Raw genomic sequence first — 26,086 nt, forward strand, 5'->3', positions numbered from 1 at the left:
AGACAAGGAAAAGGGCGGGAGGTGGGGGAAGGCTTTCTTGGGACTCTGACAGGGATATAGCCCTTTATTATCTATAGTGAAAGAGGAAAGGTTGATTGTCTACTTCTGGGGGCTTCCATGAGAATTAGGGGGTTTGCTACTCTTACACTCTCTACAGAATCATATGCTTGGTTTTGTTGCTTCTGACTTACCAGAAAATACCTGGACATCCGAAGAGCAGCTTAAGAAGCATCTATCACTCCCACCACTCTTAGTACAGTGCAGCAATACCTTGGGTGACATATTATCAGGCAAGGGACCCTTTGTCTCTAAATAGGATGAAACAAATACTCACAGAAGTAAAAATAATAAACTGGCATGCACCTGCTTTTGTAGCTGGTACCTGAGAGCACCCGTGCAATTAATATGCTGTTTAGACAGAAAATCAAAGCAAAATAAAATCACTGGAAGATCACACTACACAGCCATTTCCTTTCTGGTAAGGTTTTCATCAGCAAACCTTCACATGCAGAGAAACAAAAGGAAGGAGAAGAATGAGCTAGATAATAGCACAGAAAGAAAGCATTAAAATCCTTAAAGTATCTCCTGTTTTTGGGGTTTTCTTTTTGCTTGTTTTCACCAGTTTCAACATCAGTATCATCATATGCCTGACTACAAAGTAAAGAGGAATACTGGGAATGATGACTCATACCACTTAACTGGACAGATCAAGATTTTCAGATTTGACTATAACCACATGGCCATCAGACATCAGGAGTAGAAACGTGTTTACTAGGCACCTTACCAACACAATCCTTTTTATTCCAGTGTAATTTGTAGTTAGAGTGACAGAGGCATTCATAGTCTCCCAGTGTGTTCACACACAGCTGCTGGCAACCACCATTGTTGACACTACATTCATTAATATCTACAAGGAAAGGTAAAAATATTTTGTAAAAGTCACTCTTGCCAAAGGTCTGTACTGTAACTCCACTATGTAAACATATACACAAGTACTGCTTAGTAAGATTTAGAAAAGATTTTAGGAATACTGTCTTAACACCCACCTAGAAATGGGTTTGTTTTCATAGAAAACCTTTGATAAATGTCAGCACTGAACAAATGTTGTTAGGAGATGTTAGTGATGTCCTTAAGCCACATGATTAAAAAAATACCCTGCAATATAACAAATTGACTTAAAGAAAAGGAGACCAAATCAAGTCTGCTTTGCACTGTGTCTGATTAGTTTCTAATTTGGAATAAAAAGAGACAACATGGACAAGATTCATACTGATCAATCCTCCAAAGCGCTCAGATAGATGCAGCTGCTGTGAAACACTATTTGACTCCATGTGGGCAAGTAACACCATTGTATCACCATTGTCCCTTTTGGCCAATTATCCAGTTTTGAAGCCTTGCTCCGCCCAATAAATGCCAAGAAGAGGTGAAACTGCTGACAACACAACATGCTGCCTTTGGTGCAAACTTGCATGCTGAAGTAGAATATGCCATTCATTCACCAGTGGTGTATTCCAAGGGTCAATACTGGGGCCAATACTATTTATCCTCTTCATTAAACCTGGATGATGGGACAAGAGTTCACCCTCAGCAAGTTTGCAGATGATACAAAACTGGGAGGAGTGGCTGATACACCAGATGGTTGTGCCACTATTCAGAGGGACCTTGACTGGTTAGAGAAATGGGCCGACAGGAATCTCATGAATTTCAACAAAGGAAAATGCAAAGTTCTATGTCTCTGCTTCTCAGATCCACCCTAATGACTGCTTCACTTGCCTCCAGTAGCTTTATGGCAATTATACATAAACCTAGAAAGCTGCCATCAAAACTACTGCAAGTACCAGAAAGCAGAAAGTTTGCACAACTGAGGGCACCCATGTCTATGTACATGTTTCTCAACGAGAACAAGAAGTTCTTGTCACTGCTTTCCCCGTCCATTTATTCTCCCCTCTAGATAGGTAACAATTTGGTAGAAAACACTGTGAAACAGATTATAAATCTGAGCTGATTTCAGGGCCAAAACATGCTACTAACAGAACTGAGACAGCAGGGCTAGGAATAACCCACAGAGGAATAATGGGGGAAGAAAGGAACGCCTTCTATCTCAGACACTGCTGCCTAAGATACCATAAAATAGGCCCAAATCTTTGGTTTTCATCAGCCTTTTGTTAGGATGCCACATGCAATGGCAACCTGTTATCTCCAGCACTTATTGACTTCTTCCTTATAAGTCAGCAGGTGTATTCTCACTATCACTACCAGCTCTGACATAGCTTGTGATTGCCATAAAAGGACTTACTATGATACAAGGATCAACATCAGTACTGGAGCATGTTATGAAGAGGCCAATTAGTAGCCAACAGCAAAATTATAGTTCTTTTTCCCTCACTGGTGTCCAAAATGAAATGGAATTAATGCAAAGGAATGAGATTTCCTTCAGCAAGTAGAACACATGAACAGTGTTACTCCCCAGGCAGACAGGTTTGATGTTGTAGCCCCATAATCCTCTTTGCAGACTCTCTAGAGAAAGATCAGAACAGATCAGACACACAGAGATCTCTTATTATCTTGAAGTTCAAGTGTGCTCATCTGCCTCAGAAATAAGTATGTCGTACTCAGAAGTAAGCATATGCAGTCAGTAAGGTTTTGCCTAGAGGTTACGTAAACAGGTTTAATTCCATTTAGTGTCCAGTTATTCATGTTTCTTCATGTTAATTCTGGAAATTTGTCACAGAAATATTCACACTTGACACACACTTTCCTTGAAAGTTTATTCTTGGCCAATGTAAACCAGTGGTAGTACCATCAGCTAAACTCCAATCTACATCATGTGATCATCTGAAACGCACAAGGGCAACCTGCAAAACTGTAATTTCCTGTCATCCAGAGCTTCCTGTTCTTTAAGTCCTATTTTGCTGACATTTCATTAAAGTCGGACTTCTGTATGTGGAAAAGATCTATCAAATGATGGTTTTCATATCCAGGTGCAAAACATATCAGCTTGTTCTAATAGTCACAGGTGCTTTTTGGATACAAAGTAGGAAGGAAAACTCATTTAAGCAAAGACAGAAATTTGCAGGATTAGTTGGCACTTTTGCTGCATTTCCTTATCATGCCAAAGAGTAAACTTTATACGCTTGTCACATATACACAGGCTTGCGTCTTGCAGAAACACTAATTAGACGTGTGGCAACAGCACTCTCTCTGCGTGGCCTGCAGTGTCTTTTTGTAACTCACCTCCACAATGTGTGAAGCCATAGAGGGCATATCCTTTGTTACAAGTACACTCAAAGGTGCCTGGATGATTGATGCACATGTGGTCGCATGTTCGTTCAAAAGAGCATTCATCAATGTCTGCAAGTTTTAAAGGGATACATCAGTATCTTTCAGCCTGACAAGGGAGCACTGATGAGCCTACATAGTTGGACAGAGATGTGCAGATTTATGTAAGCTAAGCAAATTCTTTTAAAGCAAACAGTGTAACGTAATGAAATGACAACTTTTAAAAGAATAATGATTTGACAAGCAAGCTTTTTTTTGGCAAACATGAAAACTGCTGCTACATTTTTGATAACTATGTTTAAAATAAATTATTTCTCTTCTATGGGAGAAAAAAAAATGCTGACAAAACTCCTATTTCATTAAGAAAAGTCTACATAAAGTCTGCAGAAATAGATTTACATAAGAAAGTATTGCCTTCATTTATTTCCCCATAAATAAAACTGAAGGCCACATTTTTAACTCCATATTAATATGCAGTGTCTGATTTAAGTCTGCTGAAAACAAACATGTTCTGAGATACACCTGAAGACAGAGGACTGGAATAATTTAGCAAATTTTTTTAGTGAAGCTGCTGAGACATCTATTTTCTCTGGTGAAAATTTTCCTTAGCATTATAATCTGCACACATCCTCTTTATAAACATAGTTAGTATAATGGCCTAACCATGATTTCAGTGAATTGAATGGCAAAATAGTAAAACTCCCATCACTTTGAGGCCCTGAACGTTTATTATATCATCAGAAGCACCTAAAATGTGCTATTACATTATGCATGCCCTAAAAGAACATTGGAAGACAGAAAAAGGTTCACATCAACATCCCTACCACATTACATCACTATTTGCCTGAACTTTGGCATGCTTCAAGATACTGCTTTTGAAGCAGTCTAGGGAAAGTAACAGAAGTGACTGGGACAAAAGTGAGATACAAGTCTTTAAAATATATTCATAAACAGTTTATATTTCTTAAAATTCCACAAACTATGTTGAAAATGTTATGCTTCTATAATGCATGTTCCATATAAATAGTTGTCCTTCATCTGTTTTAAAAAGGGATAAGAATGCACCAAAAACCCAGGTGAAAATTACTTTCTGATGGTGGTTCAGCTTTCTGAAATGCATCATTACTGTCAGCTGGTTGTCTACAAAATGGAATTATTTGCCTTCCCAATTGGGAACGGGCTTTACATTGTTTCATGCTGTAGCTTTTGCAAGATCACAGAGCGTTTATTTTCTTTATTTAAGCAGCTTAACTATGTTTGCTAAGTCTATAGGTAGAAACCGTAACACAGAAAGGCATATATTCTTTATAAATCTCACAGTAAAAATCGATGTCATCCTAAAAAAAAAATCAAATGGTCTATGGTGCTTCAGGGAATAGTGATTCCAATCTGTCTACTAGTCTAGAATTTCACAGATCATGTTATCTCTTTTTTTCCTTTCAATGATGAACTCATAGCATCTAAATGTCCCATTTATTAAGAAAAAATAATTTTACTACAGTACTGAGAGTCAGTAGATGGACAGAGAGGTATTGTCTTTTTCTCCCTGTAAACTATTTTAAGATCATTAATAGAAAGGGGGTGGGAAACATTATGCTCATAAAGAGCTTTTTAATATGATGTGATCTCTGTCACTTGCAGCTGATAGTTCACTGTGCCATTAAGCATACCTTCTCCAATAGCATCACGCCAACTGTATTAACTCAGCAGCTGTTTCAGAAAGAAAAAAAAAATCCAAACCAAAAAATTGAGCCATGGAAATTATTCTGGAGTCCATTATCACTTCATCATTGTAGTAGATGTCCAAGATATGCTCATTGTTTTCTACTTCCATTGCCTCTCCAGTGCACATACCTTGACAAGACTTCTCATCTGTTAATAATTTAAATCCTTTTTTGCAGCTGCAATCAAAACTGCCAACAGTGTTTTTACAGAAATGATCACAGCCTCCATTATTGGACTGGCATTCATCAATATCTGTAACAACAAAAAAAGTGCTTCAGCAAATAAACACAGTACATTCAATGTATTTCCACAGCCAGATCCAGAAAACAGTCACGTCCGATTGGTTACAGCAGCTCAGAAACAAAATCTAGAGAGACTACTACAAATTTTAAGGAAGATCAGATCCAGCTCTTAAGAATGATCTGACCCATTCAGCCCCATGACAGTGCTACTTGCTTTCATTTAATATACTGCTGTCAGTAGCATTTGGGTACATGTATTCACAAAAGAGCATTTCCCCAAGTTCTCTGCTTTGCAGAAATCTCAGGCAGAGACTTCCAGAGCTCCCCTGTCCTTTTCATGCCAATATTAGAATGAACTCTATCTAATACTGATTCAGGCATGAGGATTCTATAATTTTTGCCTAGAAAAACATTCCTAACATCTAATTACTGGAAAATGCAACTTAAATATCCCTTTGCTCCTTTCCAGTAATCTCATTAGAGCTGCTTGGACCAGTGTAAGTAATTCTGATCACACATCCCTGTTTACACACTGCTACTTACAAACTGCTCTAATACCCAGCTCATTGTGGGTAAAATCACAGACTACTGGACTGTATGTCTGCAAGAACCTACACGGCTACCTCTCCCAGTCCTGACCTCTACCATAGACCTGTATTACCTCCTACCAAACCTCATCTGTGAAAAATCAGGCCATTTCAGCAAGAGGGGTGGAAATGTAGACAGGAAGGGCAGAGCACCAGAGGTTCTCTGCATACAATGCACCTGATGTGATGGAAACCATGCATCTACCCCTGGCTGCAGTCCTTTCTTAGGCGAGGTTACACATAGTCCTTTCCTCTGGACACCTTCATTTAAGAATGAAGGAACAGCGAGGTCTTCGTATGCGTATGTCCACAAGTATAAAACTCACCTTTACATGTCTTTCCATCAAACTGGAGTGTGAATCCAACAGGACAGCTGCAGTGAACTCCAGTCGATGTATCTTTACACGTACGGTCACAGCCGCCGTTATTTACTGCACACGTTTCTAGCCAACAAGATAAAGCTGAATTTTGCTCAGGGATATTATAACGGTCACAACACCATATGATACAAGGCACCATTCCAAGCACACTGCTATTCAACTATTAAATACATATGTTGACAAAATCTCTGCCTCAGCTACCTCCATTTTTGGGTGGAGATTCTACAGATTTAGATACTGTTTAGATACTGTTAATGGATATTCTTGTCCTTAAACACAAATCCCCACTCCCTGCTGATAAATCTGTCCCTGTCAGTCTGCCTCTTTATGCACACACACAATCCTGGCTGATCCTCTGATACCTGGTTACACCCTGCGCTAATGAATCAGTTTTCTTAAATCCCTACCAACACATTCATGTTACCTGTGTTCCCAGTCATGATGAATTACATCCACACTGAGCAGGCCTTTAGGATTGTAAACCAGGTGCCATCTGAAACTAATGTTCCTCTAACTTCTCCCTACACAAAATATGTCTAAATCTCACCAAACCTTTCTAGCAAATACCCTTAAAATAGAATTCTTCACATCCAACTACATACAAATAACTGACACTCACGCTCATCCTCTTGTAGTCAGTCTAACCACCTCAGTCAAACAACCCGTTCACTGGCTGGAGAAATGCAATTTTATCCAGCATGTATTAATTCAGAGAGCTGCAAAGATCATTTTCTATGTCTGCTTTTTGAAATCCTCTTTCAGTTATGACTCCTAGTTTTCTGCAGCATCAAGCATATGCTACTTATTCAAACTTTGAGACCTTTCCTGGTTTATTCCCTCCATCTCTCACCTCACATTCAATACTGGGAGGCTGTGTCCAACTTCCACGTGAAGAAAGCACCTCTTCTTTCTTCCTCTTTCTACAGAATTGGTTTGTGGTTTTTGGTGGGGTATTTGTTGTTGTTGTTGGGGGTGGGGGGGTGGGTTTTGTTGGTTTGTTTTAATGAGGCTATTGATTTAGATGTCTAAATATAGATTGAGGAGCTCAGAGCCAGTCCTATACTCTTGGTAGTTTCTTCCTCAGCCACCATGCTGCATGTCATTTCTGTTGCAAATGCCAATAAGCACAATAAAGCACTGCGTCACATACCAGTGCCCTCCCAGCAGTGACAGACCCTCAGAGGCTGATATTCTGGGCCAGATGGGAACACCTCTAGGAAGAATAAGATGGCTTTGTATCCTAACATGTCCTTCTAGATGCAGACCACCATTGGGCCCAATTCTCTTCCATGCAGAAGTACACTTTCAAGAGAAGAGAAGCAGGCTAGCCACTGTTTCCTCCACATTCATTTGGTTAAAACTGTAGCACAAAAGAAATTGTACTGCATTCCTACTATGAATTAGAACCATGGAAACGTAACTACTTCAAGGGCATGGTTCTGACCCATCCTACTGACTCTCACAACATACATAGATTCTTACGCATGGTGAAATAATATTTTTTCCTTAAAAGGGAGTTGAGCATCTCAGAATGCAGTCCAGAGCTATGATGGTTATAACAACATACCTCCTCCCCTCATCCCCCCAAAATATATATAGTCAATCTAAAAGATTTCAGCAAACAGCAATATTATTTTGATAAGCACTTTTACCCATAAGCAACCGTCGCTTCACTCTCTTGTCCACATCAGCTCCTGCTGTAGTGTTTCCTTCAGAAATTTCAACAGCAGCCTCTTCCCTCTCTGTAAGGATCACAAAAAAACTAATGAGTAAAGGTGCCCTGGCCAGAAGCCTCATCTGATATCCAATACGTACAGAAATGCAAACAGCTGCATCGCATGCTGAATTACCAGAGACAGTCAGAACTGACCAGGCAGAAATAAAACATTTTTTTAAAAGAAAATATAATGGAAGTCATGAAGTCCTTCAGTAAAAACCATGAGAATGCTTTGGTTTTGTTGATTCCTTACAACTCTTGTTTGTTACAGTACTCTTAACAAAACAGATGTGCTACGGATGTAGTGAACAACAAGAAGATTAAAGAACTAATTGAACTGTCGTGAACTGTTCTGCTAAGAGCACACTGTCACCATCTATCATGGATTAATACAAGGACTAGCCAGTTACGCCTGAGCATTTGATTTCAATCAACAGACAACAAACTCTTCCAGAGAGTAGAGGAGTTTATAAATCTTAAGTGCTTTCTTTACTGGATAACTGCCTTGCAAAAGCTGTTCTTTATTTGGATTCAGAGCTCTGGTTTTAACAGGCTTATTGCTCGGTTACGCTCTCTGGCTCGTACCATACAAGAAACTAAACCTAAAATGACTTTGAGAGAAGGGAATCTCCTTTGGTTTGCAACAGGCCTCGTGCTTCAGAGGCACTAGCGATTATTACAGGCTGCAGTGGTATTGGCTAGTTATTTATATGGGGAAGTATAAGTTGGCTGGACCAAACCAACTCAACTCATGCACTAGTAGGTTTCTTAGTTATGGATTCCCTGGTATTTTCTAGTCATAAAATTATGAGGAGCACTAATCATGCAAACACAGCAATGCCACCCCACTCTATAGTTGGTCTTCAACAGAGAACTACTTCCCTCCACTGCATACTGACCCAGGCAGGTTTTCCCATCCACATGCATGATGTACTTGGGGTGACATCCACAAATAGGCCCGTTATCAGCATCATCACATGTGTGTTGACAGCCACCATTTCCATGATTACACGTTACTAGGAAGAAAATACATGTTTTACATCTCAAGTACTTCCAGCATCTTTGAAAGACAGGGTACAATTTTGTCTCCATTTGATCATCCAATATACCTTCCTAACATGCCCCTTTCCTGAAGAACTTTGAAACTGAAACACTGCAGAGCTCCTTGTGGAGCTTGACTTCCTGTCATTATGAGTGAAGACGCAACTCCCAAACTACAGATACCATAGCAACCAATAAGCTGGTGTGATAGTGTCCAGCAAAGCCACTGATTGTGGTTTAATTCAAATGCACACAATTTAGGTGTGTCATCCCAGTTTAGCTATAACATACCAAATCCCATATCACTGCAAACAGAACACTATTTGTGCACTTTGGGAAACCATAAGCATATGCAGAATGTTGCATACAAATGCAGCTCCTCTGGTTCTTGGAAAGTTCAAATCCTGGTCGACATTCACAGGCAACTCCTCCTTTGGGTGTTTCTCTGCAGATGTGAGCACAGCCATGATCTTTATTCATGCAACTCATGCCTTCTGCAAAATAGGACAAGTGCAAGAGTATCAGCATCCTCAGCACCTCTGCATGCAGGCAACAATCAAACAAAGGTAGTTACAGCCTGCTACATTCAGAACAGCCTGCTACTTCCAGGAAGACTAGTGTTAGGACAAGGAGTATAAGCTTACAGACAGGAAAGCAGAAAGTCCAATACTGCAAAATCAGTGGCCCCAAGATTTCTCCATCTGTTATCTTTTCTCTGTCCATGTTCTTTGACTACTAGATCAAAAAGCAACAACCCTATATATGTACAGCATCCGCATTCTCCTCCGATGCTCTCACTTTATACCAGTGTTTATAAAACCTCCTCACTTCTTTTATAAGACGTCAAGGTGGCTGATGCCTGGCAAGATCAAAGCCGAAAGTAAAATTTTTATTTCTCTGCTTAAAAGTGCCATTGGACACAGGAATGCCTAGGCTGACAGTCAGAAAAGTCAGTAGATTCCCAAAGTCAAAACCTATGTCAGCAATGACCAAGTAGGGTCAGACATGCTGATTGCACATATATTAAGTGTCAATTCTCACTTTTGTTAACCATTTTGTTTTCCCTTCCCCCTCCCCCCAATTTCAATAAATACCACCCAAAATAACCCCACTGGGGATTATCACAGTGCTCTGTATTGCTACACACCTTCACAGCTGGACAAAACTTAGTGACAGTGCCTGCTTTAATCAAATGAAAAAAGCAATGTGGCACTAGTGATTTTCATCCTTTTGGTACACCTTTGAAAAACATGCTGTCATTTTTGTCTCTAACAGTTACAAGCTGTTCATGCACCACTCAGTGACTGCCAGAGTGACTTGTCTGGCCTTTGCAAAAAGTTAAAGTCATAAAGGTTTAAACAAGGAGAAAATGCTCTTAGAATTACTGTAAAAAATTTTCACCTTGGCCCATGATTTAGCTAAATCAATGTCTTTGCCATTGGCAAGATGGTAACACAATTTATATACACACAACTTCAAACTCAGCCAGCTGCTGCTGTACAGTTATCAAATGAAATCATTAGACCAAATTAAAATAATCTTTTTTTCTTCCAACGGTACACCACAGATTTTTGGTGAAATTTTCTATAATGCTACAAAATTGGGAGAGAAGATAACTGAATGCTCTCCTTGGGTATATGGAGAACACAACTTTGCCACCAAATTCTCTGCCTTGGTGCATTTGGCTTTTGTAAGACATATTACACCAAGACGCTCTTTCTTCTTGGTGAGAAGACTTCATTTGAGAAGACTAAATGGAGTATACTTTGGCTGCAAGGGCTTATCCCACATTACCTCTGGGAAAAGGGTGCCCATGCTTCTAAAAAGGGATTGGGTGAACAATTCCACGCTCTATAAATTTTTAAACTTACACGGTCCTTTTTGCAGCCTTACTACTCAGTGAAACAAAACCACTGTATGGGCAAGCAGAGGTCAGCTCCTCACCATTATTCTACCACCCTTCAATTAGGTCCTTGCTCTGCACACAACAGTTCTCGCTATCTGAACCACAAGCTACAGCACCCTTTCTATAAGACAGCTTTAAGTAACAAAAGAATGGATATTGCAGAGCCTAGATTATTCTGCTCTACTGACTTTCTGATTCCTTTCCCACAGTGAGGACTCTGTAGAGATCTAACAAGACAATGATACTGCAAATCCTGCAGCACACAGATACGGCCCAAGGAGTCCACAGGAAAGCTGTCATCCATTATTGTGCTGTCAGTCAAGGAACGAGACAACCTATGAGGCCACAAATTAGCCTCATTAACTCTTGTGGTTTTGTGACACTTCTGTCTTTAAGCATGCAATATGATTTGGTCTGTTACTTCAGAGGCGTTTGAACACATTAAGAAAATTAGCAGCTTAGTGTCTATTAACAAAGTTGTTCTTTTGTCTCTATTGAGCTACCAAAGGCTAACTGTTCAAGCAGGTGCTTTGGTAAAGTTCACTGACATCAGATAAATGATTTAAATGCTCACTTTGGGATTGCTGAGTTCTGAGCGAGCAGAAATCAAACAGGTCTCCACAGAAAGCTAAAACTGCACTTCACAAACCAGGGCACATTTTAATAACCAAGTACCCATTGTGTAACAAGGTACATGACCAAACCCACCTAAAACTAACTGACTCAAAAGACAGCATTTCACAGAAGATAGATACTGCCACGCATTCTACCATTTACTACCTAGCTGTTGCTGGTTTCCAAATGTGGCAGATTTCTACTCTGCCTCATTTTATAAGGTCATGTTAAAGAGACATCTGTGAAACCATAAATGCTGTGCAACTCCAAATGCCTTCGTAGACACGAAGTCTCACAGGTCACATTGTTCCAAAGCTGTTGCAATGGCAAATTGTGGTCCAGAACCAAATCCCAAACAAATTTAGATCGAATCCCACCATGTGCTTTCCAGACACACAATTTGTCTTACAGAAGACCCTGCTTTGCTGACACACAAGTGTCTTGGGATGGATGAGTCTCTTGATCGCCACAAGAGCTGAATCCAGTGCCTGCCTGACCTAGCAGACCCCAAGTCAAGTGACTTCTTTCTTATGACTGGACTTTTGTGAAGTTACCCAGCAAACTTCAATAGAGATGAGTGCTCCTGTTGCTGAAAGGCCACAAGGCAAAAAGCCAGCGTGGTAATTTCCTACCAGGTCACATAAAATTAATCTTTTACACATATGATCTGCTTTTATATGTTTGTCTTTTTTACACAGAAAATGTAGGAACATCACCATCAATCTGCTGAGAACAGGCTCCATTTAGGGCATATTCAAACAGGCCCTAAATAGAAGGGAGGGGATGCAATCGTACAAAGAACTACCAGAGATTCTCAGAGACACCCTCTAAGCCAAATGGCAAGGAGCATCAGTAGGACAGGACATCCCAGAAACACATTACTCTTTTTCATGCTTTCTACACACTTGCATGAGGACAACATTTTTCAAAAAGCTTTCTAGTTAACAGTGTTCTCCATGGTCAGAAAGACTCCAAGACTAACGGCCGAGATGGTACTCTGCGTATGAGCTTTCAGTTCACACAGTGATGTCAAATGTGGTTTTCATCTTGCAGGCCCAATTTAGCCCAACAAGAAGATAGCTATGACTGTGAAGCACTGTGAGGCAGAGCAGCAAGATGTGTGATCCATAGTGATAGTAACCACAAGAAGTACTTGTGGAAAAATTCCATTTTCCTTCAAATTTTTATATTCTGTAATATGGAGCAAGTGAAACACAGACACAAGCTACATGTGTATGGTTGCCCTGGCAACTACTGTAACAGCTTCCCAAAGTAAATCCATACCTCCTCATATAGCTCATTTGAGCAGACAATCAAGGTAAAAAATAGGACTGTGCACAGCTTCCCAAGACACTCTGAGTTTCCTGTGGTTTAAGCAGAGGCTGGGCAGAACCATCAAGCCTCTCTGAGCACCCCTGTCCTTCAGACTAACAGAGTCATACCAGATGAAAAATAAACATCAATTATCAAACTGTCCTCTAACAACTACCTGACCTTGAGTCCCATCTCACAGGGAATCCAGAGGATAATTGCAGACAGACTTGGAAGGACTGATGATTCTCTTTGGGTCCCGTGTTACACTGGTCATCAGAAGGAATACAACAGTGCCAAGCTTCTCTATTGCTCCTATGTCAACTCCAGCTCACTCTTTCTCTGTGTATGCAAAGGCCAGTATTGCAGACTATTAGGAAGGTCTCTCCAGCGTTAACGTATGCACTTTCCTAACTGGGCTGTGAGACAGGGAAGGAAATACTCCCTTATATTCCATATAAGAAACAAAACTGAATAGATGGTCTAGGCAGTAGGCACCAAATGCTGTTTTGATCAATGCTGTGACGTCTCAAAAGAGAACTAAGAATACACAGAGAGATGCATAGGCTAGTCAGAAAACAGAAGATCTAGGGATGAGTAGAAAAGCAGAGAACAAAGTGAGGGGAAAGATAAAGCAATGAGATTTGGCTTACAACAGACCCACCCACCCAAAGGAAAAAAAAAACCTGGGGAATCCCATGGAGCACTTCTTCACAGAAATGAGGGGGAGGTGGGAGTGAGAGTCATAACACAATAACCTGAAAAAATGGCTTTTAAAGAAAACAAGGAATTCTGTATTCTAGTATGAAAAAAGCATTTCAGATTAAAACAGTAAGGGCTTTTTTTTCCTTAAAACTGGTTTCTGTATATTTTATTTATTAGCTTTTAGGAAAAAAAGGGAGTTTTTTCCCCCTCTTGTTTTTCAAAATTAAAAAAAAAGACCAAATTAAGTGGAAATTTGGTATTATGCAAGCCTTTTAAAAAAAAATTAAAAGAAATTAACTGCATCTTTAAAAATAAGAGAACAGGGGTAGAATTCCAAAGGTACAATTTAGGTAACAAATGTTAACAACAGGAAATGTTGCTGCCCTCAGTTCAGAAGAGTAGAATGTACTCATGTAGCAGCAAGTAAGCATAAAGAGAGTTGGAAGTTTTTCCTCCCTTGGCACTGGACAAAACAAGGAGTTCAAGCAATTGATTTTCATCCTTAGATTCATCATCCTTGCACACATACACAAACACAGATCACTGCTAGCAAGGCAACATGAAGGGAAATGCCCTGCCCCACCAGTGCACCCTCCCTGCTTATCCCCACACCCGTCTCTCCTCCTGCAAGCTGAGCAATGGCCTGAGAAACCACCATGCATCAGCAGACCCCCATGAGACCAAGCCCAGTACCAGGGAAGCCCAGGATACAGATTCCTAATTCAAACAAAAGATCAATTCAGCTACATCGCATGACAGCCACCGCTGCGCACTCATCTGTGGATGGCCATATATGTCTATAAATGTTGATCTCTTCACTATGGGGATTTTTAAAGTGAGATTTGTTTATTCATGCTCAGATTCCTCTTATAGTCATGCCAACGATAAGCCATAGATTAAAAGAAAGCTCTGCAGTTTTAAATACTTGTTAGTAAGATATTCACTGTACAGTTCAATGGACAACTCCCTGATCTGAGCAACCACTTTAAAGTATTTCCTAAGGGCATCCAAAATAATTTTGTTCAAGCCAATGTCTAATTAGATATCCAAGACTCTCTGATCTCTCAAAGATTGCTTCATAAAGGTTTCACTCAAAACAAAGAACGTAATTTGAATACCTCTGGGGCTGACAAACAGTAAATCTCTTAGCTGAAACCTGAACACTGTACAGGGAATCTAAAAGGTACCTGAAGGTAGTACAGGCACTGCCCTTTAACTAAAGCCAATGGAGATGGTGAGAACTCACTGTCCTTCAATTTGTTACCATTCCCTGGATTAGGACATGCCAGAGCATAAATTCACTGGGAGCACAGCAGTATAGCCTTTAACAAGCACAACGCTGCAGACATACAGGTGGGATCAAAGAAGCAAAAGAGTCTTCAAAGTCATTTGGAAGATTCTGACACACTGTTCCTTTTTAAAGGAGCAAGGACTTCAAGACCCTTCACAGCTTTGAAAAACTCAACCTAAAAATACTTTTGAAGCTTCTTTAGAGATTTTACAGTTAGCTTCTGTCAAAATCTCTTGCTTGGTGCCTGGAGGGAAGCAGACGGTACCTTCTGAGCGATGGATGCACGTATGCTGGTTATCACTTAGAAAGAACCCTTCCTTACAGCGACATTCATAGCTCCCCACAGTGTTGACACAGATATGCTGGCAACCACCGTTGTTGAACATGCATTCATCTGTATCTGAAAGAGAGAGAGAAAGACAGATGTCAGCTTTGTACTAACACCAATACACTCACACTGGCAGCAGCTGCTCCATATGCACTACAGAGACATCTACTCAGTATGTAACTGTGCAGGCAGCTTTGACACCCCAGGCCAGCTTGTCATTGTTGTTACACTGTCACCATGGGGAAAGTATACTTTTGCTGCTGCTCTTCCCTTGTTCACAGTTTGCCCAACCAGTTGCAGTGCTCCTGAGAAATGCTGGTCATCTAAGCAGAGCCGAGGCACTGTAGCTTCAGTGGAGCCAGAAGCAGGGCTCCATGGTCCACCTACATGTTTTTCCAGAAAGTTCCCCATTCTGAAGCAAAGGTGGAACAAGCAAAATACAAACCTCAAAATAATTTTTTCTTAAAACCTATCCCCTGCTCCTCAACTTTCACTTTAGCTAGAATTCACACATCATATCAGTTTGATTTATTATCCTCCTCCCTCAACTCTAGATCACCACCACTACAATCAAGGCTGCTGCTATGTTGCCTGACTGCAGACAAGGATAAGAGCAGAAGTTCTAGAAATAGTTTTAATGATGATTTTAACAACATTCAGAACTTCAGCAATACCAGAGAAACAGACAGGGTCTGCTTCCAAGATAACCAAGAGAAACAAAGAGTAGAAAAGTTTTAGTTAAACCTCCAAACAACAGAATGCTCATCATAACCTCCAATTCTTCAGAATTTTACACCTTAATAAGTGAAGTCTTCTGAAACCACTAACAGCAAAGAAGTTTTCAACCCTAATATTCAGAAATGCCAATTTGACAGGAAGCAAGAATGCCCAGTCCCTTAAAAAACAGGGCAAAGCACTGCTGAGGCAAAGGGCTGGTCTCATTTGCAAATTCATATGTAACATCATGTTTGCTCCCTGTTCTGTTCATTGTTCCTGTGCTAATAGTACATTGTTTTTAGTTTAACATTGTAGCATTTCTGGCATGAAACAGCTGTCTTCTAAAAAAAAAGGAGAAAGAGAAAGGCTTTTAGTAAGAAGTGTAACATAGTATTACAACAGATTTAATTTCTACTGAAGGCAATGAGTAAGCCAATTGGATGCAAAAGAATGTGACCTGCTGTAGCAACAAGAGCGGCTGACATATCTCCATCACAGAGAAGCTGAGTATTTTAGAGTTCTACAGTGATGTGAATGTGCAAACAATCATGAATAAACAGCCACCATGAGTCTTTAGTTCTACAAATTTGAACTCCAGCAGATGTTTCTGTCTTACAGACCTTGGAAAGCTTTCAAAAAAATCATCTCTTTCCAACAAGTAATTGTCTATTTGGCTTAAACCCAGGCACACAGCAGAGATCTTCAAAAATAAGGGTGAGAGGAGGGCAAGCCTGGCGTGAACAAAGTAAATAAACAGATTAAGAGAAGATGTGATCCAATTTGCTGCATGCCAAAATATTTATTTAACGTTTACATCACGACTCAGAATTGGCAGGTCAGTGTTAAAAACTTCAGTGCATGTCAATGACATTTTTATTTTATTTTAAAAAGTCTGCCATGCAATACCGAGCAGCTTCCCAGCAACATAGCAGGTGGTAGGTTCTGGTCTGTTATGTCTAGGTCCCGCTGATCACAAACAAGTCAGCTGAAGTATGCTGTAGAGGGGCTGTTGGATACAAGAGAATACAGGCTTCATCTGCATTGTAAGAGGTAACACGTTCCTCCGAACTCAGCCCTCAATGGTAACCTCAGCTGAACTCCACTGCGTGTTTACACAAATGGACTAGAGAAAAATAAGATGGCCTTCATAGTATTTTAAAGTATTGGTAGATGCTTTGCTTCCCTCTCTACTTGCTTTAGTGAAATACTTGGAAATTAGTGACTTCATCCTCTCCTTCCTTTACACTGTAACAAAGTTAATCTGCAGGCACACACCAGGTTTCCAGGTTGGGTAAAACCCAACACAATACCACAGAAGACTCCAGAGCTTTTCTGGTTTGTCCCAGCAGAAGATACAGCTCAGGGACAGTCTGATCCCCCACCTGATATGCCATACACTGGAGGGAAATACCCCATCCAAGCTAACAACAGTCTTAAAATTATGCTGTGTGAGCAAGTTTCCCTCTGACTGACATGGGCACAGAACCCTGCCCAGGCATGCCCACACTCGGTCCAGAGGAGAAAAACTGAGCCTTCTCTGAAAAAGTAAATGGGGGACAGGCAGCACAGCGCAGCGCCACTCAGGGTACCCAGCGTGGCGCTGGGAAGCTGGGCAGCTTCTTCAGCACGAGGCTCTGTCCCAGGGAAATGACACTGGCAGGGTACCGCACTGCCCACAGGCTGGCGGTGCTGCTGTTGTGTACTGAAGAACACTGCCACGGTAAAGCCACAGCAAAGCCACAAGCTCTTGTTACCCAGTTTTAAAGATTTTTCACCAGCTGGTGCGCAAAAAGAAGAAACTATCAAAGTCTTAAATAAAGAAATGAAAAAGAGGGTGAAAGAGCACGAGTGCACGCAGGGTGAAGGCAAGGCAGCGTTGCCAGGACTGAACACCTTTCCAGAGTTGTGTCCTTTGCTTCACACTAACCACCCAGGGAAACTCCAAGCCTTTGGCTCAGTCCCTCTGTACTTCAGTGGCCACTGTCATACACAGCTACTGCATGCTCCTACTTTTCCTTTTCCTTACAGCTTGTGTGTCGGGAAGTACTTGGACGCAGTAAAGAGTGAGAAGCCCGCACGTTACAGAGGTACCAGAGGGATTTCTAAACCCAGAAACATACCTGAAAATTAATCCTAAACTATCTGTGGGAAAGACAAGAATAGGACATGTTCTTTTGCATAAAGTCATTTAGTGTGATAACAGATGGCGCTTCACGCATTTTAAACCAAAGCACTTAACAGAAACGTAGCACAATTATCCTCATTTACACAAGGGGAAGAGCCACACTGGGATTGGTACACCTGGAATTCCTTAGTACCACATGTAGGGAACTCTAGCTGAGCCAAATCAGCTCAACAGATAGCTGTGCATTTCCCACAGATGCAGTTAAAGGGTTATGTTAGCATCACCACTCAGTGTTCTCGAACACACTTCTTACCCAGGCAGTTGTGGCCATCGTGAGCCAACATAAAGCCATCATAGCAAGTACAGCGGTAATTTCCTGGAATGTTGAAGCACTCGTGGACACAGCCTCCATTGAAGTCGTTATCACATTCATCAATGTCTAAGAAATAAAGCAAAAGTCAAAGTATGATGGATGCTTGTTTGAGTGTTACAGACAGTTAGAGATGTGACTGTGTAAATGTGAGCAGCAACTGCTGTCCAAAATCATCATTTTGCAAATACACTGTACTTAACTCATTGCTACCTGATCATTTCTAAACAGTAACAGAAGGCCCAGAGATTCCATGTAGCCTTACCTTATAGTATTTAAAGCTTCTGGTTAAACAACTAATTATTAGATCAAGAGATAATGCTAGTTGAAGAGCCGTGCAATCTGTTTGCCTTTGATTTTGTCAACAAGTAGGAAATCAGGTGAAGCAACAATGACTATTTTGCTTTAAAATTACTCTCCATATTGCAAGCGATTGCTTTTAATGGTTCTGTCTTCTTAGAAATGCCTCACGCTGCCACAGGCAGAACATAGTGCTTCCACCACTTTACCTTCACATTTCTTCCCTTCACCAGTGTAGCCCCCTTTGCACATGCACTTGTACAGCTTTGGGGTGTTCTGACAAATAGCATCTGGGTGGCAGTCATCAAGCCCCAAGGCACATTCGTCCACATCTGTGACAAGACAAGATTGGGAAAGGATGTCAGAAGGGGAAGAACAGGGCAGGTCTCCTGCACACACGACGGACAAGATGGCATAAGGCCAAGCGCCTGTTTGTGGCGTGCGCACACATGTGACATGAATTTGAGAGTCAGGACAGAAACATGTAGAGACGGTACCTGAACTTAAATTTGTGTAATGGTCTACATGCACACAGACCTATTTGCATGCAATTCAGATAAGCTTATGTCAAGCTTTTGTACCCACTTATCAGCATATCCAAAATATTATGGGCTAGATCCTCCTTAAGATTCAGTCTTACAGAGATTCATTAGAAACTGTTAATCTTTCTAGTTAACAAAAAAGCAGCTATTGAAAGAGCCCTTGATCACATCCATGACATCACCCTCAGGAAGTCAAAGGATCTTTAACAAGGGAAGTTCACACGAATGTACTTTCAAAGCAACCACCAACACCTTAGAAGACTGACTTACCATTAAACAAACATATAATTTATAAACAATGCCCTTTTTTTTAAATACAAGAACAGTATTGCCAAATCACCTGGCCAGCCACCACAAAGCACAGCATACTGAAGCAAAATATCCAGGTGGAAACTTCAGAGGAAATTAGGAGAAACGGAAACACCAACAGGAGAAAGTCCTGGAGACAAAGAAGTGTGGACAGAAGAAGAGGAAGAAAAGTTATGGGCAGCAGAAGTTTTTCATACAGCAGAGGAGAATTCAAACACAGAAACAGGAAGATTTCCAGAAACTGGCTAAAAGGAAGAGGCAGCACCCTGCATGGGTGCAAAAAGTGACTCCTAAAATAACAGGATGAATTGCAGGAGTATCAGCAGAAGGTGGCTACTTAAATAGTCTGCCACTCTTTACAGTGGGGATCACTTTCTAACAGGGAATTTTAGCCAGCACCTCTCCCATTTACAATTATAGCATTCATTTCTCTTCCCCCTCCCACCCCAATCACGGAATATGCCTGTAGGTAGTGCAGCAGTTGCCAACTTCAGAAAGTATTCATGGAGTTTGAACTCCTAATGGAGTTTGGCAGCAGGAAACAAGGCACCGAGCCAGTGCTACAGCAGCAGTGCTCTGCTGGCTCTCAGGTGCACACAGAAGCCATACCAGTGAGTGGTGGGGTGCTCAGATACCACCTCCAGAAAGCAAGGGGGAGGTGCAAAACAGCTGGAGAGAGCGGCAGAATCTGCTTCCTTTCAAAGCAGGAGTCATGCCATTAAAGAATAGGGGAAACGCTGGATTGAGGTAGCAAGTCTCACAAGAAGGGGTGCAGGGAATCGCTGAGGGGCCTCCAGCTAGTGGGATTCAGGTTGATGGGGAGGGAGGAAAGGCCGGGTAGAGGAAGAAAGACAGCGGGCAAAAAGAAGCCTCAGCCACACACACACTGGCTGCGTACCCCCTGCACGGCAAGCGCTCCCCTTTCCAGCCCGGGCCAAGGAGGCAGGGGGACACACCTGCTCCGGCAGGGCAGCTCCCAGAAAACACACATCAGGGAGGGGGCTTCTTTCAAAGCTGCGGCACAGGGACAGCAACTAGGTCGCAGGCCAGCAGCTCACCCGCCGTTCTGCTGGTTTATTTCCACGCCAGCCCCCTGTGTTCTGCAGCACGCAGGGAAGAACAGCAGCAGAGCCACCCCAGCGCTGAGACACACCGAAGCGCGGAAAAGAGGACTAGGGGAAAAAAATCAGGAGCGAGATTGCCTCACGCAGTGACAGCAGCCCGAGCTGAGGAGGGACCCTGGGGGAGGGAGGCAGCGAGCGAGCATCGGAGCCTTAACTCGGCGGCAAGGCGGGAGCAGAGGAGGCTGCGGGAAGAATCACTGCGCTTATCCCTCTGCCGCCAACGGCAGAGCGAGCCGAGATTCACGCCGAGTTTCCTTCCCCGCTCCTTCGGCAAAGGTGAGCCGCGAACCGGCTGTCCTGCTCCCCGGGGGCCGGTCCCGCCGCCAGAGCAGAGCGCCTGGAAAGCGACGCTCCGAAGCCCCCAGCGCTGCCTGCGGCGCCGCGCGAGGAGCGACACCACCCCCCCCCCCCCGCCTCTAGTAACGGTCCCCCGCGCGCCCCGCCAACGGCCGCCGCTCCCCAAAGGCTCCCCTTACCCTCGCCAGCGGCCTCCCCCCGCCTGCCCGCCAGCCCCGGGCGCTGGCCCCCGGCAGCGACGGCCAGGCGCCCCGCGGAGAAAGCCGCCCGCGGGGGCGCCGAGGCGGCCAGGTGCCCCGCGGGGGGAGCCGCTGTCCAGGGCTGAAGGCGAGCCGGCGGCGCGGCACTCACCGGGCAGGGGCAGGGCGGCGGCGGCGCCCGGCGCGGGCAGCAGCAGGAGCAGCAGCGGCAGCGCCCGCGGCCCCGCCGCGCCGCGGCGGCCGCCGGACCCCATCGATGGCGCTGCGGCGGCGGCTGCGCTGCTGCTGCTGCTGCCGCCGCCGGGCGGGAGGAGGCGGCGGCGGCGGAGGGAGGTGTCTGCGGGCGACCGGCCCGCCTCGCACTGACAGCGGGCGCTGGGCGCGGCGGCGAGGGCTGGGCGGGCCTCCCCTGCCCGGGCCTCCCTGCCCTCCCCGCGGTCCGCCCGGCGCGCACCCACGGGCGATGAGCGCACCCCCCCCCCCCCCCCGCCCCCGCACACGAACCGCCCCGTCCCACATTCAACCCCTGCCTCGCTGCACCCACCCACGGCACCAGCCTTCAAACACCTGCACAGCACCCTAAACACAGATGTCCCGCGAGCAGAGGCTTCCTGCAGGTAGCGAAATACCTCACACGCAGGCTGCGGGTGCCAGCGGCAAGTGCACTGGAGCCGGGGCGGCCCACAGAAGGGTCTCTCGCAGAAACAAGCCCAAGCAAAGCCCCCGTAGGACCGCATCCTGTCACAGACAACCCGTATCCACACGGCTCGCTCCAGCCTTGCTCACGCTTCGTGGAAAATACAGCCTTACCGCAGTTAGGCCCCACTGCAGTGTGTGAAGTCCCTACACCACCACCATCAGCCCCATCCCACCTCCTTTCCCAGCCAGGGTTTTTTTCACAGCAGTCTCTCCTTTGGCAGGTAAATGTGGTCTATCCATTATTCTCTGAAATTATAACTTTCTAAATGTAGTTTGACCTTTCATGGCCCACGCAAAAGCAGGCAGTATTCTTTTCCACCCCTCTCTCCCATCCCCATTTTGCTGCCTTTTCTCTTTTGTTCTGTGAGAAATACTGAGCTATTTCTGGCTGTAAGGGTGGTTTATACACATTAGTAAATCTTCGGAGTGAAACTTCCCTCAGTCTTTGTCTTTGTTTCCTTAATGGTAGCTATAAATTACCACTTTCCTTTCTCACTGGAGCATCAGGCTTCATTGCTTTTGAAATGATCAAAGTTATTCTCTTTTAAAATCCAAAGAGAAGCAACCTATTGTATCTCCTGGATGGTTTCAGTCTTAGTCACACTCATCTAGAAATGCACAGAGCCGCTCATTAAACACTCAGAGGATTCTCCAGACCCACACCATACCCCAAGCTCCCCCCACAACAGAAAGCAATAAATAAATGAAGACTTTCCCAACAGTTTCCAATAAACATTCATACTTACAATGGGAATTTGCACATCCACCCACCTCTCATCCGGGGATATCCATCAAGGCGTCTCTACAAACTGTTCTCCCAAACGCACAGCGAAATCATCTTCCATTGAGGCATCTGAACATAAGCTACCTTATAGAAAAGCTGTTGCATATTTCAGGCCCTTTCCAGTCAAGGTTCCTCAGTGATCTTGACAAATATTAATTAAAATTCGGCACAAGATCTGACAAAAGACAAAGCCTACATTTGAAGAGCGTAACAGAAAAAAACCCCACACACAGTAAGAGGCAGAGAAGAGCTGTGTACCCAAACAACTAAAGCTTTCTGAGACACAGTAAAAGCAAAACATCTTTTTTACTTCTGTAAACTAAAAAATAAAGTGACACATAAATATTTGTGAATGCCTAGGTTAGATCAAAAGATCTCAATGCAGCTTTGAAAACAAACAGGCACAATAGTAAGTTTATCTCAGTTAATTAAATAATTTCTTATACATAAATCTCAGCATGCTTTCTGAAGGATCCTAGCTATTATTTCACATAAAATATTAATTTGTTTATGATGAAGAATTTCCATTAAAATATCTTTTTAAAGACACAAACCAGAGAGAAGCTCAGACTTCAACTCAGACATCTCTCTGGAGCCTTCTACTATACGCTAGAGTCAAAGTGACAGATGACCATATTAGGTACCTCTGGGAGAGAGAAGTTAGAAAAATTCTTAAGGCTTAACTTCAGCATTAAGTGAAGTATGACAAAAGAAAAATGAATATACAGGCGCAGTTTAACAGAAAGAGAGACCACAAATAGCACTGTTTAGGGCTTCTTTAGCAATTGAATTAAAAAGTTTTAGGGAGGAAAATAGCTGCTGGTAGTTACCTGTAAGAAGTGTAAGCAAACAGGATGCTTTCATACATTATGCATGCTGATCCTAAAACCAAGAGCAAAGTTTCTGCTCATCTAGATTTAGATTTTATCTAAATTTAGACAATTTTATCCGTGTTTTATCCTTGAACCACATTTTCTCTGTGTTGTATGGACCAGAGTCCCATTTAGTCACAGGTCAGAGGCCTTGGGGAAAGAGGTTTGGCTGGTTATGTTTGGCAAAAGCTTTCACAGCAGCGAACGTGTCTGCTTCCTCCAATTGTACCAACGTGTGTTGCCACCATATAATCATGCAAAACCTCAAACTTCTTCCCACTGCCACTGTCAGATCTCTTTGGACCACCAGGAGCACAACACTACTACAAACACTGTCCGCTGCTCCAAACGATCCCTTCCATACAGACAAGATCCCCAAATCCCCCGACCTCCAAGTTGCTCCACATGGAGAGATAGAGATTAAACTGTCACAGAGCAGCTGGATGTACAAACCACTCCAGAAATTCTGCACCTGACCTCCCAAGTCCCATATTTTTGTTTGAAAATTTGGGGCTTTATGATTTATAGCCCTTGCTAAATTTTATTATTTAGTAACAAGCAAAGTTATTTGAAGACACCTAAACTGCCATTTCATTTGCACTTTACCACTGGGAGAAGCAGTGGGTCAGCTGGGCTGAGCAGCAGTGCATACTGACCCAGAATTTAACATGACTGAGCAAGTGTAACGAGCGCTTGTGACAGAAGCTGAAAACATCTCCTTCTGCTCCCCCAGTTGTCAGAATGAAAAAAGGACAGGCAGACAAGTGAGGAAATACTTTCAAGTATTTCGTTATTCCCAAACTTTTCATACACACAATGTCTCAGAGCTGTAGGTTCAACTCTTACTCATCTCTGTTTTAACAGTTGTTGTTCTTTGAAATTAATCACTCAAATGTTGGCACACAGCACTTTCCATCTCAGTACCCAGGGGTTTTCCAAGCCACCAAACAGGCTGTTCAGTTCCACATAAAATAACACATCTTCAGTTATCAGCATTCATTTTTGCAATTTAATGGCAGCTTTCACTGAGCTCAGGACCTACACACGGCTCATCTCAAACAATGTGGAAATCTGGGGGGCCTCTGGTCACAGGGAGTCTAAGAGACCTTCTCATGTAATTTATACTCCTTGTCTAAGTCTTTTTGTGCAAGTGGTAGAAGAATTTCCCTGAAATAAGTATCATATTCATCAGCAATATTTTAAGTGTTGTTAAGATCTGTATTGGAAAATGCCACTGTCACTGGAGAGCAGGTTCTGTTTATTCAGGACTGAACATGGCATGTTCTATGAATACACATCTTGGAGTTAATAGGGAAAACAGACAACTTTTTTCTGTGTGAAATCACTTTTAGACAAAGACCTGCTTGGTACAGCTCTGACATTTATACTGCGTAAGGTTGTTCCAAGTCATCACTACAACAAATCATAACACAAGCGGGTTTCTAGCCCCACATGTTTGGGCCAGTTTGCCAACAATCACTCACTCGCACTCTCGTCCCCAACAGACAGTAATGAGGTGGCTTTACAGAAGGTGATGCTCAGACTTGACATTTGGAAAAGTGCTGTGAGCCCAGCAGTTGCACAACACACGTTGCTCACCAAGGCCCTTGGTTTTTGTTCCTGCCCCTTGCAGGAAGTCTGAAAGACTCAAGGGCACCCATGGTGAAATGGATGCATTTCTGAAGCCATGCTTACCCCACAGCTTCATCCAGGCCTGCTCCACATCCATCCTCATGCTGCCCTGCAGAGGAATTTGACGCAGCAGGTCTAATAAGCCTAAGGAACTGAGACAGCCTTAAGTTTCCAAGAGAGGCAGGATGGCATCGCACATAACCACACCTCACCTGGCAGCAGGTACTGAATTCACCACCACATGCCCACAAACTCATCCACGCCTCAGGTCACCAGCACCACCTCATCAGCGCACGGGGCAGGGTGCGTTCACCCTCTCAGCACCGCTCCCAGTGAACCCACAGGATGACACCACCAGTGAGCAGTAGTGCAAAATCACTGTCAGTTCAGGAAGGGTGATGTGCTTCCCACAGAGATCTTGAACACATTTTATTTTTCTTTGCTAAAAAAAAAAAAACCAACCAAAAGGCCTCCATCAGAGAGCAGGGGAGGGGGGGGAAGACAGAGGTGTGAAGGAAGCCAAGATACCCCCCAATAATGATCTAACTCCTTCCCTTCTGCATTTTCCCTGATGACATAAAATGGCCAGTGATGACATAAAATGGCCAGTGATGACCTCATACAGCTTGACGGAAAATAAAACCCACCAACGTCAGAGTAGCCCTAACTTGAACCACTCTTCTGAGGCTGATAAAAGTAAAAAAAATAGAAGATTACATTCTGTATTTGTCAGGTTCACAACAGAAATCTGACAAAGCCTAAGTCAGCCAGTGCTAAGATGCAGGTCAGAGGAATAATGAACTTTCTCTGACTGTAGCTGAAAAGAGTCGGCAGCTTCCTAAACCACAGGAAAACAGCTCACCTGAAGGACGGGCTCTTTTTTGCAGGCATTGGGCTACTAAGGAATGGCAGAAACCATACCACACAGGGGAAGTGGCATCATCCTTCTTACCTATTCCTGTCATTGTACATGGGGAGGAACTGCGGA

The 26,086-nt window shown here is 43.1% G+C and overlaps 1 protein-coding gene across 1 annotated transcript in view; it reads right to left on the minus strand.

Moving 5' to 3' along the window:
- SCUBE2 (signal peptide, CUB domain and EGF like domain containing 2) overlaps window positions 1-21,365 on the minus strand; it is a gene marked incomplete at both ends in the record, with an annotated part of 38,455 nt that extends 17,090 nt beyond the window's left edge. The window contains 12 exons of the mRNA XM_084264156.1: window positions 192-308; window positions 785-907; window positions 3,235-3,351; window positions 5,134-5,256; window positions 6,160-6,276; window positions 7,866-7,955; window positions 8,830-8,946; window positions 9,340-9,465; window positions 15,065-15,199; window positions 18,283-18,408; window positions 18,849-18,971; window positions 21,263-21,365. Of these exons, the coding sequence (XP_084120282.1) occupies window positions 192-308; window positions 785-907; window positions 3,235-3,351; window positions 5,134-5,256; window positions 6,160-6,276; window positions 7,866-7,955; window positions 8,830-8,946; window positions 9,340-9,465; window positions 15,065-15,199; window positions 18,283-18,408; window positions 18,849-18,971; window positions 21,263-21,365 (1,417 nt within the window). The remainder of the gene's footprint in view (window positions 1-191; window positions 309-784; window positions 908-3,234; window positions 3,352-5,133; window positions 5,257-6,159; window positions 6,277-7,865; window positions 7,956-8,829; window positions 8,947-9,339; window positions 9,466-15,064; window positions 15,200-18,282; window positions 18,409-18,848; window positions 18,972-21,262) is intronic.
- Between the last annotated feature and the right edge of the window lie 4,721 nt (window positions 21,366-26,086).

Source organism: Gallinula chloropus, assembly GCF_964237585.1.
Source record: "Gallinula chloropus genome assembly, chromosome: 4".
In the NCBI taxonomy this organism is placed as follows: domain Eukaryota; kingdom Metazoa; phylum Chordata; class Aves; order Gruiformes; family Rallidae; genus Gallinula; species Gallinula chloropus.